The sequence below is a fragment of the Polyodon spathula genome, chromosome 4 (assembly GCF_017654505.1).
Source record: "Polyodon spathula isolate WHYD16114869_AA chromosome 4, ASM1765450v1, whole genome shotgun sequence".
NCBI classification, from domain to species: Eukaryota; Metazoa; Chordata; class Actinopteri; order Acipenseriformes; family Polyodontidae; genus Polyodon; species Polyodon spathula.
The window spans coordinates 45,394,787-45,415,275 of record NC_054537.1 but is presented as its reverse complement, the minus strand read 5'-3'; the positions used below and the strand labels follow the sequence as shown (position 1 = coordinate 45,415,275).

Sequence of the window (20,489 nt, the reverse complement as noted above, 5' to 3'; positions counted from 1 at the left end):
GCCAAAGCCTTCTGCGCATGTTCGGGTCCAAAGCACACAACACCCTCCATGTGACGTCCTGTGCAGACAGCTTGGCCTTGCAAGTGGTACATGCATGGATCCCAGACATGTTAACAATGCTGTGCAATAGTGTGCAATACAATAAAAAGTGCACTTTTTTATTTATTTATTTGGTACCATATATAAGTACCTGCACACTGTACTAGGCACTTGGTACCAAGTCTCGGTACCTACACGTGTACTCAGTGTCGATGCTCTGCACCGACACAGTACTCTCAGAACTGACACTTGGAGCCAACTCGATGCACTCAGTACTGAAGCAGTAACCTCTAACTCGCAAGCAAGATCGGAGGTGATAAACCACAGTTACTGCAAGTGGCAAGTTGGTAAGGATGCCCAGAGGCAAGTCAGCCACTGGCTAAACTGCTTAGTCAGTGCGAACACCAAACCAGCAGCAGCCTGCACCGAAACAGTAACCTCAGTCCCTAAGGATCAGGGGCGACGTGTTGCAGTTACTGTATGTGGTGAATCAACAGGGGTGCCCACCTGTGAGTCAGCCACTGGCCAATTCTAAATTTGCACACGAAAATAGAAAAAGCCTGCTTCAGAAAGCCTTTGTAATAGCACTGCAGAAGCAGTACTAAAACAGTATTGAGTTGCTAGTAGGTATGCCTACAATAGCTGCTTGGAATTTTTCAATACTTACCTTTCTGTAAGAATGAAAAACCAGAAAACATGCATGCACACCGGTGGAAACGAAAGCAAAACGACACGGTCCACAAAATATTCTTATATTTATTTACATGTAATAAATACACGATACAATTTACAGAAAAAAAACTGGAGCGATTCAATCTAATGCACTAGGATCCTGGGAAGGAAGGTTTCCCATGGCACACAAAGCCGCAGAGAGACGAGACCAGCACAGACTAATAACAACAGAAAAACAACTTGAAATAATATTTTACTTCAGTGTGTGTGTGTGTGTGTGTGTGTGTGTGTGTGTGTGTGTGTGTATAATATATATATATATATATATAGATATATATATATACTATATATCTATATATATATTCTATATATATATATATATATATATATATATATATATATATATATATATATATATATATATATATATATACAGTGCCTTACAAAAGTATTCAGACCTCTGACCAATTTTCTCATATTACTGAATTACAAATGGTACATTGAAATTTCGTTCTGTTCAATATTTTATTTTAAAACACTTAAACTCAAAATCAATTATTGTAAGGTGACATTGGTTTTATGTTGGAAAATATTTTTAAGAAAAATAAAAAAAACTGAAATATCTTGCTTGCATAAGTATTCAACACCCACACATTAATATTTGGTAGAGCAACCTTTCGCTGCAATAACAACTTTAAGTCTTTTGGGGTAAGTATGTACCAGCTTTGCACACAGTGTCGGAGTGATTTTGACTCATTCTTCTTGGCAGATTTGCTCCAGGTTGTTCAGGTTGGTTGGACGACGCTTGTGGACCGCAATTTTCAAATAGTGCCACAGATTCTCAATGGGATTGAGATCAGGACTTTGACTGGGCCACTGTAGGACATTCACCTTTTTGTTCTTGAGCCACTCCAATGCTGCTTTGGCCTTGTGCTTGGGATCATTGTCCTGCTGAAAGGTGAATTTCCTCCCATGCTTCAGTTTTTTAGCAGACTGAAGCAGATTCTCTTGCAGTATTTTCCTGTATTTTGCTCCATCCATTCTTCCTTCAATTGTAACAAGATGCCCAGTCCCTGCTGATGAGAAGCATCCCCACAGCATGATGCTGCCACCACCATACTTCACTGTAGGGACGGTGCATCTTGAGGCATGGGCAGTGTTAGGTTTGCGCCACACATAGCGCTTTGAGTTTTGGCCGAAAATCTCTATCTTGGTCTCATCTGACCACAAAACCTTTTCTCACATCGCAACTGGGTCACTCTCATGCTTTCTGGCAAACTCCAGACGTGCTTTCAGATGGTACTTTTTGAGTAACGGCTTCTTTCTTGCCACCCTCCCATACAGGCCAGTCTTATGCAGAGCTCTTGATATGGTTGACTGGTGCACCATTACTCCACTCCCAGCCACTGAACTCTGTAGCTCCTTCAAAGTGATTGTTGGCCTCTCTGTGGCTTCTCTCACAAGTCTCCTTCTTGTTTGAGCGTTGAGTTTTGAGGGATGGCCTTTTCTTGGCAGTGCCTGGGTGGTGTGATGCAGCTTCCACTTCCTGATTATTGATCCAACTGTGCTCACTGGGATATCCAAACACTTGGATATTATTTTATACCCTTTCCCTAATCTATGCATTTGTATTACTTTATCTCTAACTTCTGTAGAATGCTCTTTGGTCTTCTATTTTCCTTCAGATTCACAGCCTTACCAATGATCCTTCAACAGTGGGGTTTTTATCCAGAAAATGTGACAGCAACTTTAATGGTTCATAGGTGGAGGCCAATGGTAAGGTAATTGTGTCCTCGTTAGGGCAATTTCTTTCATCGGTGCAAACTGGGAGCTTCCACAGCACAGGGGTTGAATACTTATGCAAGCAAGATATTTCCGTTTTTTATTTTTCTTAAAAATATTTCCCAACATAAAACCAATGTCACCTTACAATAATTGAATAATTCAGTGTTTAAAAATAAAATATCAAACAGAACAAATTTCAATGGACCATTTGTAATTCTAATATGAGAGAATTGGTCTCTGAATCTTTTGCAAGGCTCTGTATATATGGCACGTCAACAATAGGTATATAAAGAACAAAGACACACTTGTCTGTCTCAGGAGTAATTGGCAAATCTGAAAAAAGAAAATGATGATGATTATAGGGCTCGCTGCTGCTTATGGTTGCAGGGCAGCACCTCCCTACTCTGGCGGGAATCTTTGGTATAGAGTTTTTCAGTTTGGGTGTCTTAAAGGGAAACACCCGCTTTGTAATGGTTAATATTCCCTACTTGAAAGGGAATCTGCCCATATGTCCCTGGTCGTTCCCAGAAAATGCCAATCTTCTTACAGCACCTAAGAAACTCTGTCAGAGGTTGTCAATAACCCTGTTGGACAGACCCATTTGGCTCAAATGCAGCCGTTCAGGGGCCAGAGCCAGAGCTGCAGCGTTGATGGATCGGATGCCATAAGTCCTACATGCCTGACTGAGCAGGTCACGACGCATAGGCAGTTTCCACGGCTGACCACTCAGAAGCTACATCTGTGTCGAAAACCAGTTTCCTTAACCAAAATGGGGCTATTAGGAGCACCTAGACCCGGTCATGCTTGATTTTCTCAATACTCAGCGGGAACAGTGCAAGCGGTGGGAAGGCATATATCAGATAACTCAGCCCCTGATGTGCCAAGTCATCTATTCCCAGTGGGCCTCTGTATCCTATTATGGAGAACCAAAGAAGACAGTGGGTTGATTTCTGGGAGGCAAAGGTCTATCTCTGCTCCGTCAAACCTCTCATAGATGAGGCTCACCACCTCGGGGTGAAGCCTCCATTCTGAGCTGCTGGGGACTCAACCCGAGAGGAGATCTGTCGCCCAGTTCGTCACCCCGGGCAGATGTGCAGTTCTTGTGCACCCACAGCAAAAGGTCGCGGGCAACACAATGGAGACGGGGTGACCTGAGGCCACACTAGTGGTTGATGTACACCACACTGTTATGTTATCTGTAAGGACAAGCACATGTCTGCCTTAATATCCTGAAAAAAAAATCTGCAAGGCCAGGTAAACTGGCTGCAACTCTAAAACATTGATGTGGAGACCCTGCCATGGGGGGTTCCACACACCCCAGCCATTCCACACAGCGCCCCAGCCCAGGCTGGACGCATCTGTGGTGACAACCTCGCTTCTTTTGACAATGCCCAGCGCTACACCTAGACGTGGATGTGGTGGCTATTTCCACCAAGAGACTAATTTTATACAGTGGCGGGACACTGTTAATAGGTGGTCATAGTTCAGCGTGGGCTGAAAAACCCTGCTACTGAACCAGGCCTGCAGAGGGAGCACGCGTAGGAGACTTAATGGAAGGGTCTGGGACATGGCTCCCATCAGGCCCAAAAGTTTCTGTAATGTTGCTAATGTGAGCGCTCTGTTGAGCTAAAAGAGCTTCAAATAGGCGGCTATTGTCTGCACTCTGCAGTCCGACAGAGTGGCCAGCATAGACCCACAGTCCAAGTTCACTCCTAGGCAGGATGCTGTCTGGGAAGGCGTGAGCTGGCTCTTCGCACGATTCACTGTAAGACCCAACCGTTGAAGCTGGATGGTGACAATTTCGATGTGGGCCTGTGCCTGTACTGGAGTGTGACAGGGCAGCGTCACGGCCAAACTGTTACCAGCAGGTAGAGAGACTCAGAGACAAGAAAGCTGCAGTTTAAGCGCATGTTTATGTACACACTAAACTGTACAGACAAGCACATTAACAAAAGGCACAAGGGCCAAAACAAAAGGTCTATACAAAAAATTCATGGACAATACAGGGCAGCAACACACAGCCACATGCCTCACCAACACCAACATTAATTATACCATTAACACCCATGTGGCTGGAGCTTAATTAATCATTAATTCAATTTACGGCTCTAACCATATTCCCACGTGTTCTGACAGGGAGCAATTTAATCCCCTCCCTGCCAATTCAATAATAATAATACAAAACATGCACAGAGGCAGGAAGTATCCCGTCACTGCTACATGGAGACTGGACATAAATTAGCCAGTCGTCCAGATAATTGAGCACTCTGATGACTTCGAGTCTCAATGGCCGCCAAGATAGCTTCCATTCACTTCAAGAAGGCACGTGAAGCTAGCGAGAGGCCAGATTGCAAGACATGGAACTCATACACTGTCCCTTTAAAGGTGAACTGCAGGTACTTTCTGTATGCTGGTTTTATGGGGATGTGGAAATAAGCATCTTAAAGGTGGTGAAACATCCACCATGGTGAAAAGTCGCCTGGCCTGATTGACTGCAACAGCTGTTGCATCATCAACATTTTGAACCTCCTTCAGCTCAGATACAGGTTGATCTGGTCTGAGGTTGAAGACTGGTCTGAGGCCACCATCTTGGTTTGGCACTAAGAAGTACCTGGAGTAGAACCCTTTCTCGATCTGGAGGGAGTCCCTATCATGCAAATAGCCTGTTTTTGCAGGAGAGCTGCAAAAGGCTGCTACTGGGATGCTACTAGCTGTGCGGCAAACACCCAAGCTGAATAGGCTGTTTTGAGGATCACCTCAGAAACCCAGCACTGTTTATTAGGGAAGGCAGTGTCTTTGGATAGGAGAGCCAAATTAGGCACCTGGACCAAGACAGCAATGGAAGCCTCAACCGAGGGCAATGAGGCCAGGCCCATCTTTTCCGCACCATGCCCCTTATATAGGGTGTCCATCAAACGGAAAACATCAGGAGCTGTTGCTGGATGGTACCAGGAAGACTGGATTTCATATAGAAACTGGGGTGAATGGGTGAACTGGGGGGGATATGGGAGAGGCGGTAGGCTCGTCATTAAAAATTGATTGCCTTGTTTCCATTGCTGTAGGCCAGGGGATTTGCAAGGTTGCAGTGGCCCTCTTGATTAGTGGTATAAGCTCTGCTGTCAGGGAGAGCTCAACCGCAGAGGATGTGTTGTCGGACTCCACGTCCTCAAACGGGAATGCCAGTTCCTGTTCGCCCATCTTCAAAGTTGTGGCAATGGACAGCATATCCTCCTGTGGCCAATCATTGTTCATAATCCCTGGGGCCCCGCGGGGCAGGTGGCATGGAACGTTCACATGGTAACTCAATGAGAACAGTTCCTTGGTTGGACATAGCTGCCAAGATCTTTTCCATCTGCTCTGAGTCTGCCAATCACTTGGAATGGTGACTTCTTCCTCTTTCGCGGGGGACAAGAAGGAGAGTCAGAGCTCGAGGAGGAAGAGGAAGACCGTGAAGACAGTTTCCTGCATGGGCTACTTTTCCAGGTGTGTCGTCCGCTATACCTTGGCACAGAACCATAGGGTGAGGACGCAGCCACCTCTCTAAGAGAAGGTGATAGGGAAGAGAGCTGATCAGGATTAAGGGATGCAGACCGCTCTTTAGAGCTGATAAATAACCTCTTCTCAAACGTTGCTTTGAGAAAGGGGCACAAAATTTGCAGTGTTTGTTCTCCTTAGGCAGACTGTCCTTGCATATCTCACAAGGATAAAATCTGGGCATGATGCAAGGAGCAGGTAATACAATGTACATTATAGGGTTGTACAGCTGTTGCCTCAATCGGCTTCGCAGTCACAACGGATGGCAACGTACAGGGATGCCCACCTGTAAACCCCCCTGGCAAAGCCACTCCGTCAGCACCAGCATGAAACTGAGGGAAGCCCGGGGGCGGTGCCACGCTTGGGCCTGAGGGGCCTTGGCCCACCCATTTTGCTCATGGGCCCACCCAGTCATGGAACAATTGTCAATTAAAAACATTTCATACCAAACTGTATCAGAATGTAATCCGCTGTGGCAAATCTAGCTCATCCTTGTGGTTCAAAAATATATATCTTTCCCACCCACCCCAGTACCGTTGTCATGGTTATGAAAATAAAAGATTGGTGATTGGACAGCTGAGGTATGAGATCTTATGTCTTCGATACTATAGTATCGAAATTACAGCATGTCGGCAGCATACATGCAGGACTATTTCTTTCATTGCAAGGTACGCAAGCAACCAGCTTGTGCAGCTGCTGTTTAGTTATTTTTTACATTTGCAATTAGCTATCTAATTACCTACACAGGGCAGCAGTGTGGAGTAGTGGTTAGAGCTCTGGACTCCTAACTGGAGGGTCGAGGGACACTGATGTTGTACCCTTAAGCAAGGTACTTTACCTAGATAGCTCCAGTAAAAACCAACTATATGTAATTGTATGTAAAAAATAATGTGATATTTTGTAACAATTGTAAGTCACCCTGGATAAGGGCGTCTGCTAATAAATATAATAATACAGAACATTGAGCCAACTTTGCAGTAAACCGTATCTATACTTGTGTTTTACGCATTAGCTATGTTCCGACACATTTTGTAAAAAGAAAACAAACCGACAATGAACAAATACACCAGTAATGTAAGTACCTACATTTAATTTTATCAACTCAGTAGACTGATGCAGCTGAGATGTACTGTATGTTATGCTCAACTCGTGCCTCTATTCCTGTTTTGTTTTTGTTCCCATATAACTGACACATTTCTAAAGCTCGAAGTGAAGTATTAACCTTCTTTCAGTCACTGTATGAGACCTTTTCAAATTTAAGCTCACTTTGGGATGTCGAATACACGTTTGAGAGCTTTTGTCATGTGTGGGAGTGACTTGCAGCTCACTAACGTTATGGAATTTGTGCTGTTATGCCTGTTGGTGGTAAATCGTATTTCCATTTGTCAAAATGTTGTGGTAGAGCCTGAGTTCTTGGAGAATATGGTACTATTTCTGACAGTATAGAGCAGTGGTCCTCAAAGTAATTTGGGCACAGACATAAATTGATCTTACTGTGCGGGCACGCTGACTATTGCATAGGTTCTTATATAAGAGTTTTAGTGGGGTTATTCTTGGCTCACTCTGATAAGGCCAGGTCTCAGGCAGTAATTGTGCGTGCTTTAAATAATTTACATAAACTATGCAATGCAAATATTTTAAATAGCATGTTTACACAGATAACCATGAATAAACTAAATAGATAGCGTATCGCTTTTGTTTCAATTTGGCAAATTTGTCAACACAACTCTATTTTAAAGATCGCTCATCTCTAGTACAATTATTCGGAGAAAGTGGATTCGTAACTAAATATACTTCGGTGTTTCCCTTCTCTGGTGAAATTAAAAAACAGAGAGAGAGAAAATTAAATTCTAAATACTGATATGTATTATTTTTCTCAATAACAGATGGCAAAATTCAGTGCTTATCTGGCATATTAACACCCCGCCTCTGCTCACGAATAGATTGAACAGCTGTCAGATCTGTCACTTTCCCATTGGCTACTCAATTGCCTTTAATTTTCTTGAACGGCCTCTGCTTGCTTATGATTGGACAGCTGCGTAAAACTTGGCAAAAATTTGACTCTCCTATTGGTTAAACTTATTGGCAGTCCCTGCAACTGAAACAGACACAGTTTATGTCCTCCCCAGCTAACTTATGATTGGGCTTCCACAGTGAAAATGTAGATATTCAATTGGTTGATCGTATCACAGAGGCCCTTCAGGAAAACAAAATATGTAGCGTGCGTACAAGAACAGCAAGCGGTATACAATTTGGGAGGTATGTACCCACTCATTAATAGTTACATTTCGTGCTTGAAACGGCACACCAGTATATTTTGGGAGGTAAGCCACAGACTGACAGTGATGACCTGGCCTCCCTAGGGTCTGGACACACAATGCCTTGACACAAGTCTTACTTTCAGCCTCTACCCACTGTCTGCATTAAATTTACTCCATGAGAAATACCACTTACAAGACCTCTAGTGGAGGCAGCAAGTCTCAAGGGGACAGGTTAATAGTTTCAGTCTGGTGTACCAGCTAAACTTTGAGAGAAGACATGTTTGCACACCCTTTTGAGGACACAGGGGTGCTTTAAACTATTTGAAAAAAAGGCTGTGATGACTGAAACAGAAAATTATATACATATTGTAACTCTAAACTGGAAGCATCCTACATTAGTTAAGATAACTGAGATTTCTAAACCATACCAAGTTGCCCTTTAAAGGAAATCTGCCAGCAATAGCCCCTGTGATTCAAAATAAATAGCTGCACTCTGGGGAATATTGCTGGAAATTAAATACTGCATACAAATAAGTAGTGTGGTTTCTAGATGGCCAAGAAATGGTTTGCAACACCAGAACTGGTCAAACTAACCCCTTCCCTTTATAATCTTATAATCCCATACAAACAGAAACCATAATGCCAACTTTTTGTTACCCATTTTTGAAAGCTTCATTGAGCTTTATATTGTCATTTAGCTGTAAAATGCAGTTTATTTTTTTTTATGAAGGAGCAACTGTTTTATCTAGTAGGAAAGCCCATGTGAAGTTAATTATTTAAAATGTACAGAGATGCCTATCTGTAAAACCCACTGGCAAAGCCATTCAGTCAGTACCAGCATGAAACTGAGGGAAGCCTGCTAGTTGTAATGGACTAACAACCTTTGCAATGGTGATGCTAAAAAGCTGTCACCAAAACAGCATCAAGATACTGGGGCAAGCAACTACAACCGAAGCTTGTATCTCAGTCCTGCGCAGTGCTGCTGAGCCCAGCAGCTGCTCTTGCTGGACATGTGCAGAGCACCACGTTGCATACAGGCCTGTGCATAGTATCTAAAAACAGAAAAAACACAATGAGAAAAGACTTTCTTAACAAAAAACAGTAATTAAACAATTCATAAATAATATAAAATGTCTTGTATGGTGCTAAAAAGCAAAATCAAGAAACAAAATAAGCTCCAGCTGGAACTCTGCAGCCTGGGGGGAGCACAGAGTCAGTCTACTTATGTTGCTGGATCCCTGGGAAGGAGCAACTCGAGCCGCTGGCTTCATGTAGGGAAGAAGGCCGCAGTGGGACGTAACTAGCATCAAAGCTTTGTGCATGTCGTTGCCCTGTGTGATTTATTCTGAAGAACCAACGAGTGCTAACAGGCATTTTATTCAGTTCACATTTTTCAGTTTAGCTTGTGAATAACTTAATTATGAGGTATGAAATGTTCTAGTGCCACAAGAAAGTATTTGAGTGGCGCTCAAAAGTGCCAGAATAAAAAGAGAGAGCACATACTTAAAAGCAAGTTGCCAAAAATAACAACTCTATTTAGGCCTGCTACCCGTGATTCGGAATCAGCATTGTCATCATAAGCCAGAGCCACAGTTACACCTCGACCAACCGTCGTTATCCTGCTCCAGTCAAAACACAGACAACCCTGATGATATGCCACTAGCAACTAATGGTGAGGCAAGTACATCAAATAAGACAAACCTGAAGCTGAAACTAGCAATTGTTGTCCAGACGACCTGTTCTCAACTGATAGAGCAAATCATCCAGTAAATATCAATGATACAAATGTAAAAAAGTGAATTATTCAAAACGGGTCTTGCAAGCCCAAAGAACCATTCCCTCGAGATAACAAAAACAGATGTTTTTCAAGTGAATATTATTACAAAGTGACTAAGAATGGAGATAAGGTTCCCAGGAATTGACTGTGTTATTCTTTAAAACTAGATAGTGCATACTGTGAACCATGTTGGCTGTTTGGACATTGCAAACATGTTTCTCACCAACAAGCATGGGCAGCTGGAATAAAAGATTTACATGGCATTTCACGAAAAATGAAAGAACATGTAATAGCATGTTCACATTTAGCAGCCTGTGTTATTTAATAAGAAATGATGAGTATCAACCTGAAATTAAAAGCTGAATACAGAGACCGGGTAAGCTATTGGACACAAGTTTTACAGAGTCGTTGACGTTACACTTACATTGGCTACTTGCAATCTAGCTTTCTAAGGACACCAAGAAAAGTTAGGAAAGAAAAACAGTGGAAACTTTGTCAGTCATAGAACTCTTAAGTAAATATGACCCTGTTTTAACACAGTTAATTGAAAAAGACAAAGTAAAATATCAAAACAAGCTGATTGATTTGCTGTAAAATTAAATAGTTACCGAGATAAAAGAGGCTCAACTTATCCTCTCAAAGTTTTTTGATATGTGACAGTATCCCATGATGTTAATGAAATTCTAATCGAAGACAACATAAATAGCTGCACTCAGGGAAATATGACTGGAAATTAAATATTGCATACAAATAAGTGGTATGGTTTCTACAGGGCCAAGAAATGATTTGCAACACCAGAACTGATCAAACTAACCCCTTCCCTTTATCAACAACCTTATAATCCCATACAAACAAAACCATAGTGCTGACTTTTTGTTATCCATTTTTTAAAGCTTCATTGAGCTTTTTTTATTGCCATTTAGTTGTGAAATGCAGTTTTTTTAATATATAGGAGCAACTGTTTTATCTAGTAAGAAAGTCCATGTGAAGTTAATTATTTTAGGTTGCTGTATTACTTACCGGTACTGTAATGCTGAATTTGTACTGTATTGTGTTAAATGTTGAGCTTATTCACAAAGATCTAAATATCTAAAAGTCATTTATGGATAAAATGCAGTTTGATATTCAAGGACCTGTTTAAAATTGTAGTTATCTTTAACCATATGTAGTTTATTTTTTATTTTTTTTAAACTATCTAATTTTATTGAATACAACACAGTGTTGTTTATATCAATTGAATAGATCCCAGTATAACTCAAGTGATAAAACTGTTTTGAATAAAGGGTGAACTTATCCAGTTTGTATTTACAATTCAGGCTGGTTATGTTTGCAGCAGCTTTATTGTATATAGACCATTAAAATGTAATATAATAAGAAATGTAATATAATAAGAGAACACAATGTATATGGATCTAAATACAGGTTTAAAAAACATCCAGAGTTATATGCAATTACAGTTCTGAGAAAACAGAACAAAGGTAAACAGGAAACAACAGACACACATACTGCACCACATCTAAAGACATTATGAACTGCTTTTTAAGTTTATTTGTCCTGGATTCTGAAATTAAAAGGTATATAACTTCAAATTACATTTTATTTACTACCCATGTACCATTGCATGATGATTGCAATTATTCTGATGCAAATCTTTTGTATATAAAACGCTGCTTTAGCTATGAGTGCACACAGAAGGTAAGAGGACAGTTAAAAAAAAAAAAAAAAAAAAAAAACTCTGAAAATGTCATTTAAAAGCTACAGTCTGCCCTTTAACACCTGTCCAATAAATTGCATTTCATTCCTTCAGTTCTGTGCCCACTATTTAAGCCAAGTACATTTAAGCCAAGTACAATCCAATATCAACTGATGTATCATACAAATTTCAGTGCTAGAAATTTTAAACCTTAATACTGGAAGCTGAATATCTGCAAATAATAAAGTGAAAAGTACAACATTTTATAAAATGGTAAATATTGCACACTTTAAGGGGAGCAGAATTTGCCCTGGAAGAGAATATTGCCTGCTTTGTTGTGCCAAATGAAGAAAAGAAATGGATGGTCTGCCATAAACTCTTCTGTAAAACTTGCTCTGCTGCTGCGGCCCCATATTGCAGAGGCATAAGTGGCACCTGCTGCCTCTGTGCCCTCCTCATTCACCTCCACAAAGGACTTGTGCACCGCCTTCGACAGCACCAGCTCATTACTGGACGACATGCCAGAGAAATTAGACTTGCTCACATCAAAGGCATCTACCATGCCCAAACTGGTCAGAATCGGCTTGAGGTCATAGGTCTCCTCCAGCTTGAACTTTGGCAGGGTCACCTCCACTAAAGTTCTGCCCATCGTTTCAGGGTTGGTCCAGTCTTTGAGTTTCTCGTATGTCAGCTCTCTTTCAAGCTGTCAAAACAAGCCCAAAAGCCAGACTGTTAGCATTAGTATCAAAATCAAATCCATATCCTAGTCCGAATAACTCAACATGGAAAACAGTACAGTGTTTGTCTCCTTGAATGTTGCAGTTCATGCATCTAGATTTTTTTTTCTTACTTTAATATTTGTGTATATTCCACTCCCAATTGTTTTGTAGTCTCAATTTTCTATATGTTTGGTTATTATCCCTTATAAAAGTTTCACATAGTAAAAGAATAGCAATGTAATAAAGCATAATGAAAGCATGGTAAAACATAGGTAAGCACTGTAAAGAACAGAGAGGTATGGAAAAGCATATTAAAAAAGATGACACCTTTGCCTTCTGCCAGTTAGGTTGTCAATTCTTCTTTCTATTCCTTAAGGATATTATCTTCAAGTATTGCCCATCCTTGTTAGACAGCTTTTTGGGTCTTCCAGTCCTGGATTTTTCAATTACAGATGATGTTTATCTGTACTTGTTGATTATGCTTCGGATACCACACCTTGAAAATCGAGTGATGCAAGCTATTTCACTCAATAGTTTCTTTCTTTATGCAAGTCAAGATTGTTATAATAGTAGAAAACACTAGTGGAGGCTTTGATAAATTGTTGATGCTCATAATGCAACATGTCTAACCTCTATGTGCGTGTGGCTGGGCAGGGCCGGGTCTGTAAATAATAATATTGTTGTGTGGTGATTTGGTGGTGGTTGGCAGGGATGGCGTTAATTTCCTATCCATGCCAAAATACATGTGAGAATGTGGCTGGAACTAATTGAATAATTGATAATTAGGCTCCAGCCACATGCTATAAAAAATGCCTTTGTTTGGCAGAGGTGTTATGGGGTGAGTGAACAGTGTGTTGTTACATTTGTTTGGTGTGACAAAGTTCAGTGAAGGCTCTGCCCAGCATGAACAGTTTTGTTTAAATTTTTGTTTTGGCCCTTATGCCAGTTATTTGGTAAGTGCTTATTGTGTGCGAGATTTGTTTTTGTTTGGCCTTTTATTTTTGGCTCTGTGAGCAGTGTTTTGTTTGACTTTTTTTTATTGCCTTTTATTTATTAAACAGCGCAGCAGTGCTTTAACTGCAGTTTTACTCTCTCCTAGTCTCTGTCCACCCAGCCATCCTGTCACAGTGCATCATTGAGCAAAATATACATGCAGAGACATTAACACCTGCTCTTTCCATGAAATAGACTGACGAGGTGAATCCAGGTGAATGCTACGATCCCTTATTGATGTAACCTGTTAAATCCACTTCAATCAATGTAGTTGAAGGGGAGACAGGTTAAAGAAGGATTTTTAAGCCTAGACACATTTGAGACATGGATTATGTATGTGTGCCATACAGAGGGTAAATGGGCAAGACAAAAGATTTAAGTGCCTTTGAACGGGGTATGGTAGCAGGTGCCAGGTGCGCCAGTTTGAGTGTGTCAAGAACTGCAACGCTGCTCAGTTTTTCACTCTCAACAGTTTCCCGTGTGTATCAAGGATGGTCCACTACCCAAAGGACATCCAGCCAACGGCAGGCTAGTGGTCAAAAATGGCTCATTGATGAAAGAAACCAAAGGACAGTCTAGTACAACATTGGTGCCGAAAGACCCATAAAAGAATGCACATCTCGTCGTACCTTGACACCCTTGATGTATGGCAGCCAATGACCTAACAGAGTTCCACTTCTTTCAGCAAAACACAATAAACTAAGGAACAAAAACACTGGACACTGGGGGATTGGAAAAACATTGCCTAGTCTGATGAATCCCAGTTCCTGCTGTTTCACACTGATGGAAGGACTAGGGTATGGAGAAAACCACATGAATACATGCATTCATGATGTCGCATGTCAACATTGCAGGCTGGTGGTGGTTTGATGGTGTGGGGTGTGTTTTCATGGCACACATTGGGCCCCTTGATAAAAGTGGAGCAAAGTTTGAATGCCACAGGATATCTGAACCTCATTTCCAATCAGGTGCATCCCTTCATGGCAGCAGTGTATCCATCTGCTAATGGATTTTATCAGCAGGATAATGCTCCATGCCACAAGGCTAGGATTGTCCAGGAATGGTTCCATGAACATGACAGTGAATTCAGCTTACTGCAGTGGCTTGCCCAGTCACCAGATCTCAATCCAATTGAGCATCTGTGGGATGAGGTAGAATGAGCTATTCGGAGTAGAGATCCACTACCAGCCAACTTGACACAACTGTGGGAAGCATTGGAGTCAATATGGGCCAGCATCCCTGTGGAACGCTTTTGACATCTTGTAGAGTCCATGCCCTGACGAACTGAGGCTGTACTGAGGGCAAAAGGGGCCCTAATGTTTTGTACACAATGTTTTTTGTGTGTGTTTGTGTGTATGTGTGTCTCTATATATATATATATATATATATATATATATATATATATATATATATATATATATATATATATATATATATATATATATATATAGTAAATATGGACTGGAGAGGAGGGCTATAGTAGAAAATGATTGACCCAAGGGAAACCTATTGTTAGTGACTGGAGACTATAATGCCCAACGATGCAGTACATGTTTAGTATATGATATGTGTAAGTACATCTTTAATACATATGTTTAATCAGTCAAGATTAAAAAAAAAATTACTTTTTTTATATTTTGTTTAAATAGAGCTTATGCAGCATAACTAAATAAATTTCATCTGGTTTGCCGACTGCTGCATAATCCAATTTATATCACGCCCATCATATCTGTTTTCATTGAGCTAATTTCAAAAAGTCAGAAAACAGTGTCAGTGATATTTTAATCACTATTTTAGTGTTTGGAGCATCTTTCTTCTGTAGTATGTTTCGTAATTGATTTTCTGTTAAGGTGGGGCTGGCAGGGGACACTGTCACATGATTTGAATGGAATGAGGAGGCATTTTAAAACTAGCGGTAAGGATCTACTGTATAGGTAATATACAGTATATATATATAGGCAAAGCCAGCTACTGAAAAAATAATAATAATTCAATATAAGAGCTAGAGAACTGGGAACCACTTAGAATGATTGCATCCATGATAGAAAGCAGTAGAAATGTAAAGAAACAGTTAAAATGTAATTTGAAGCTACTTACTCTGTAAAATTGATCTACTGAAGCTTGTTGTTTATTTCTCAGTGGGCTTACCTGCTCCAGTCCGGTTGTGTCATCGGCAATGTCCTCAGGAAGGAGGATCATCATACTCAGGTCATTGCCAGCATAGGGCAGCTCAATGATGAGTGTTTTTACCTCCCTGATATAGGTGAATTTAAACTTGTTCTTCTGGAACATCATCTGCACAGGCTTCTTCTCTATCTGTTAACATTTAAAAAGGCAACTGCAGGATTTGGCTTTGTCTTTACCACCCCACAAGGGACCTAAAAATCAAAGACTGCAGACCCTGTCAGCTTACCGTGAGGCCTAGCAAAACACACCTTGTGAGGTGTAGCACGTATATTATGTGAATGGGCACAGACCACAGTTCTTGTCAAACACAGTCTGGAAAAATAGGGTATTCTGATTTGTCTCCAGTATGTTTTGTGGACCTCTAATTAGAGAATATGACAGGATGCTAATTGACCTTGATGTGCCAGATTTGCTTCAATGGTAGACATGATTCTGAGAACTTTTCAGGCTACAGTAAGTTTTAAAAAGTCACCAGGATGTGACTAAAACAGAAATTGATACAAAGTGGATGTAAACAACAACAATAATACATTAGTTACAAATACATACCACTGGTGTTTCAAGTTGCTCCTTAAAACTGAAATTAAATTTGGAAGCGTGGTACAATTTAACATGGCACTGGCGGTCACAAAATGTACCTCACATTATAAAGTCAATTAAATGACAAAACCTGATCAAAATCTCCTTTACCTTGCTCAATCTAAAATGTTTCTTTATTGTAAGCTCTTCATCAAACTTCTTCTTCCAGTTTCCTTTGAAATAGACAGCATTCACCAGGACCAATGTTGTTTCTTTGTCAACAGAAAGTTCAGACAGCAAGTTCTGGATTTTCCCTGTAGGAACATCAGCAATGTGATTAATGCAGTAGAAAAAAGGTATTTAAAGTACTGCCTTCCATGTTAAAAGAGCTCACCCTGTGTCTGGTCCTGAACCCACAAGTTGATATTCTGTCTGGATTCTTCTGTAGCAGTTTTAAAGTCAACAGTTTCCAGTTCTGCATTGTAGAACTTCTTGGTGCCATCAATAAATTCCTATAGGAATCATCTGTAGCATCAGTATTTTAACATCTGTATGTCATCAGTTCATTTTCCCAACCGTACGCAAGGCTTAAACTATTGTTTTTCTATCTAGCTCTGTTAAGGAAGGGCAATGTTAGATACCATTCAAGTATCATGCTGAAGAGCACTCCTTAAATCAGCATTTGATATGCTTGAGAGAAATATAACCCTGACGTTAATGCCAAAAGTCGTATCTTATTTTCTACATTATAATTACAAATTATATTCCCCATGTGAGAACATTAAAGTTAACATAAACAAGCAGTCCTCATTGATCATATTTTTGGAACTGTGCACAGACTGGATATAGGGGTGACGTCAGGCCAGAAAGAAACTCACAGACAGTACTGGCGTTGAAACAGAGAGATTGCGGCTGTTTAAACAAAAAAACAGCACACAGCACTTTGAGCCGAAATAAACAGACAAATAAAACAGACTAACACTTAAACAAAACAGCGACTAACAGCCAAACAAACAAGTACCCTGCTGTACCCTTCCAGTATTATTTATTTCTTTATTTTACTTTGTTTTACTCTCCTTCTCCACACCCGTTCTCCACTCACCGAACACACAACCACGAGTGAGTGAAAACATACATCTATATATACTGTTGTGCTGGGATTCAATTGCTAATTAATTATTTACTTGAACTAATTTGTGCAACCCCGTGCTCACATACTATAAAATACATTAAATGTAGGTGAAGTGCATGTGAAGTGCAATCCCAATGCCTAAATACAACTATATATTTTAAATCACTTGTGCTACACAGACCAATTTATATCCAGTGCAGCAATACCTATACACCAACATTAACACACAACATGCAACACATAACACAAAATACACGCAGGGGCAGAGCACTGCCACAAAAGCCCTTAGTCAAATTTTCACATCTTTAGCCCATAAACCCTAGTTTTGTACGGATTTAAATTTTAAAAAATCACACATTTTCAATGATACTTTACTTCAAAAAAATATCTTAGATTTTCAAGACGCATAAATGTTTAAAAGCTTACCTTGACAAAGTTGCAGGTCTTTTCTCCATAAAGACGATTAGCTAGTCTCAGTTGATAGGCGGCTCCTGCCTTGTTGATGTCAGCAAGCAGTAAGCTGAATCCTGAATGGATATCTCCAGAAGGGTCAATATGGAAGACCTATACACAAAATAACAGCACGTTTTAACTTGAAAGGAGGTGTTTTTATACTAGTAAGCTTAATTGAAGTAGAAGGAAAGAAGTCTTGTTGAATATTTCATATTTTTACTTTCAAAACAACTTTTTTAATGACAGACACCCAATAAGTGAGCTTTGCTGCAAATGTGTCAAGATCCTCAAAGGTTATCACATCTATAATGAAGGCTGGACACTTTTGTTTTATTAACATAAGGCTAGATTCATTAGCATGATTTTTCTTTAAAGCAAAGTTGCCAAACTAGAAATTTAAGAGAAGGAAAAACCTCTTGTGGGTCTTGTAAATAGACTTAAGTTGTTTCATAATTTTTTTTAGAATTGAAGTGTGTCTTTGTTCACTGTGCTAAAAACAATTTCAAGTTAATGCTCTGAGAATCTGGGCCATAACCTGAACTCTAGATAATGTGTCAGCACCCACCTGTGCAATCTCAGCGGCTGTGTTCCCCCGAGCCCCCAGATACACCATGGCCAGAGCGGAGGAGATGCTCAGGGGGGAGTAGAAGATGTTCTCAGCTTTTCTGTCATTCGTGAGATTCTTAAAGAGTTCCAGGGCAAAGCTGGTGTTTGCACTGGCCAGGCTCTCCATGATCAGCAGCCTAGGTGAAAACTGAAACATTGAAAAGATCACACGTATTAATTATGTATTATATGCGTGGAATCTCTCTGCAGTTCACTTTCATTAGAATTCCAAATCTGGTTGTCCTGTAATAAACAACACAGTACAGTTTGGAAAACAAATGTCATAAACATTCCACACACAAAATAGAAACAGACGTTTGTCTGTGTGCCCAATGACTTGAAGTCAAACTCTGTTTTTTTTTTTTTGTTGTTGTTGTTGTTGTTGTTGTTGTTGTTTTTTAACAGGAACTTAAAACTAGTAAAGCCTAAAGCATGTATATGTAGTCATATGACAGCTATAACTAGAAGATGAGCCAAGTGTACAATTTTATCGACTACGAAGTTATCTCCTCAATCACTTGTTATCTCCTCAATCAATCCTCAATTACGGCTTTACCATATGCAGTAGAATCTCTCGTCCATTTTTTGTATTTGTAATTAAAATTAAGTTTATTCTGTAATAACACAGTACAGTTTTGATTTTTTTTTTTAAAACTCGCAAAGGTTCCCAGTGGTCGCAGCGCAGCACAGCCTGCCACTGAGAGACTGATTCCGTTGAGGTCAGATTCAGAGCTGAACAGCACAAAGTGAATTCCACGCCTTAAAAAAGTCAGAAGCCATCACATAATAGCTATAACTAGAGAACACATTTCTGGAGACAACCTTCTACTTTGCTAATATACAAACCTTAACCTCCTTCTGTAACAAAACTGTTAGCTCCTTGACCACGTAATGCACTCTGTGCTTATCACTTAAATGTAATTTTCTAATGTTGTCTACAGCAACAGAATTTTTGATATCTTTAGTTTATTGATCAACCAGAAACGACTTTGTAATACTTACCTTTATCTCCCCAAAAATAGCATAACTCAATGCAGGTATTTATTATCTATTTTATAATGTCCTGATGTTAGGAATTATAATTAAATAAACACGCTTTTTCAATTCTGAACACAAACTTTGTATAAAAACAGAAAAAAAAAACATTACAATACTATCCTCATAGATTTACTGTATACAAGCTATTCTACTACAGTAAAAAGCAAGCTAACTATAGGATATTACTGTAACAGTACACTGTCTGAAGGTAATATAACTATTATTAAGTGCATATAAAATGCATTCCCACTTTGTTATTACACTTAAGTATGAAGTAATACAGAACTCTAGAAAATAAGTGATTTATGTGCTTGCTAAAATCACTTAAATGCAAATAAATAAATAAACAGTTCATAAGTCCACAATTTGTGATAGAAAAAAAAAGTTTATAGAAACATACCGTGCCTTGTTTTAATTTGGGGAAATGTTCAGTACAGCTGTAACTGCATGAAGTGAATTATCTGCTTTAATTGCTTCTGCAAAAGAACACCCAACCCTTCCCCCAGTCAGCTTCACAAACTATTTTAATGACACTGTGGAATACTGGCCAAAACAGCAGAACAAATGATTTGAAAGGAGGGCAGTTTTCTTAAAGGCACACGAAAACAAACATATATTTTTTAATGTTTATGAATTTTTTGTTGTTTGTCAATGTTTTTTCATTTACTTCATGTAACGGGGTGACCGACGTCACCTTTTTAGGTACGTTTGATTTTGTTATTGTAGTACATTTTGATTTGTCACATTTGATTTAATGTTTGCGAGTTTTTTTATTTTAACACGTTTATAAAGCACATTTATTTTGGCCTATTACTTTGTTTGTGGATTTGCATAGATCTCACTGGCATGTTGATGTTCTCCTGTTCTCAGCCCCCTTAAATAATAAGTGTTAATTGAATAATTTGAAAAAGCTGAGTACCTGATATAAAAGTTCCTGATTTCATCCATTCAAGAGACTGGATTTTGAACCCGGGTTTCCCTTTCAATTCGAAGATGGCCACCAAAAAATTCTTATGGGACACACTACTGCCTATTGGTAGGTGTCACTGAGCTCTTTCTATCAAAGCATGGAGATAGACCC

At 39.8% G+C, this 20,489-nt stretch overlaps 1 protein-coding gene across 2 annotated transcripts; it reads right to left on the bottom strand.

Annotated features, from left to right (window-relative positions):
- Window positions 1–11,377: 11,377 nt before the first annotated feature.
- LOC121314583 (leukocyte elastase inhibitor-like) lies at window positions 11,378–19,919 on the bottom strand. 2 transcript variants are annotated; one of them, XM_041248003.1, is made up of 7 exons: window positions 18,927–19,053; window positions 18,330–18,518; window positions 17,738–17,875; window positions 16,574–16,691; window positions 16,351–16,493; window positions 15,622–15,789; window positions 11,378–12,464 (listed from the first exon to the last, which is right to left on the bottom strand). In XM_041248003.1, exons 1-7 carry the CDS (start codon window positions 18,927–18,929, stop codon window positions 12,051–12,053), a joined length of 1,173 nt encoding a protein of 390 aa, XP_041103937.1. In that variant the 5' UTR covers window positions 18,930–19,053; the 3' UTR covers window positions 11,378–12,050. The 2 variants fall into 2 exon arrangements, with proteins under 2 accessions (XP_041103937.1, XP_041103938.1); XM_041248004.1 differs by lacking the exon at window positions 18,927–19,053 and adding an exon at window positions 19,809–19,919 and having other exon boundaries at window positions 11,379–12,464.
- Between the last annotated feature and the right edge of the window lie 570 nt (window positions 19,920–20,489).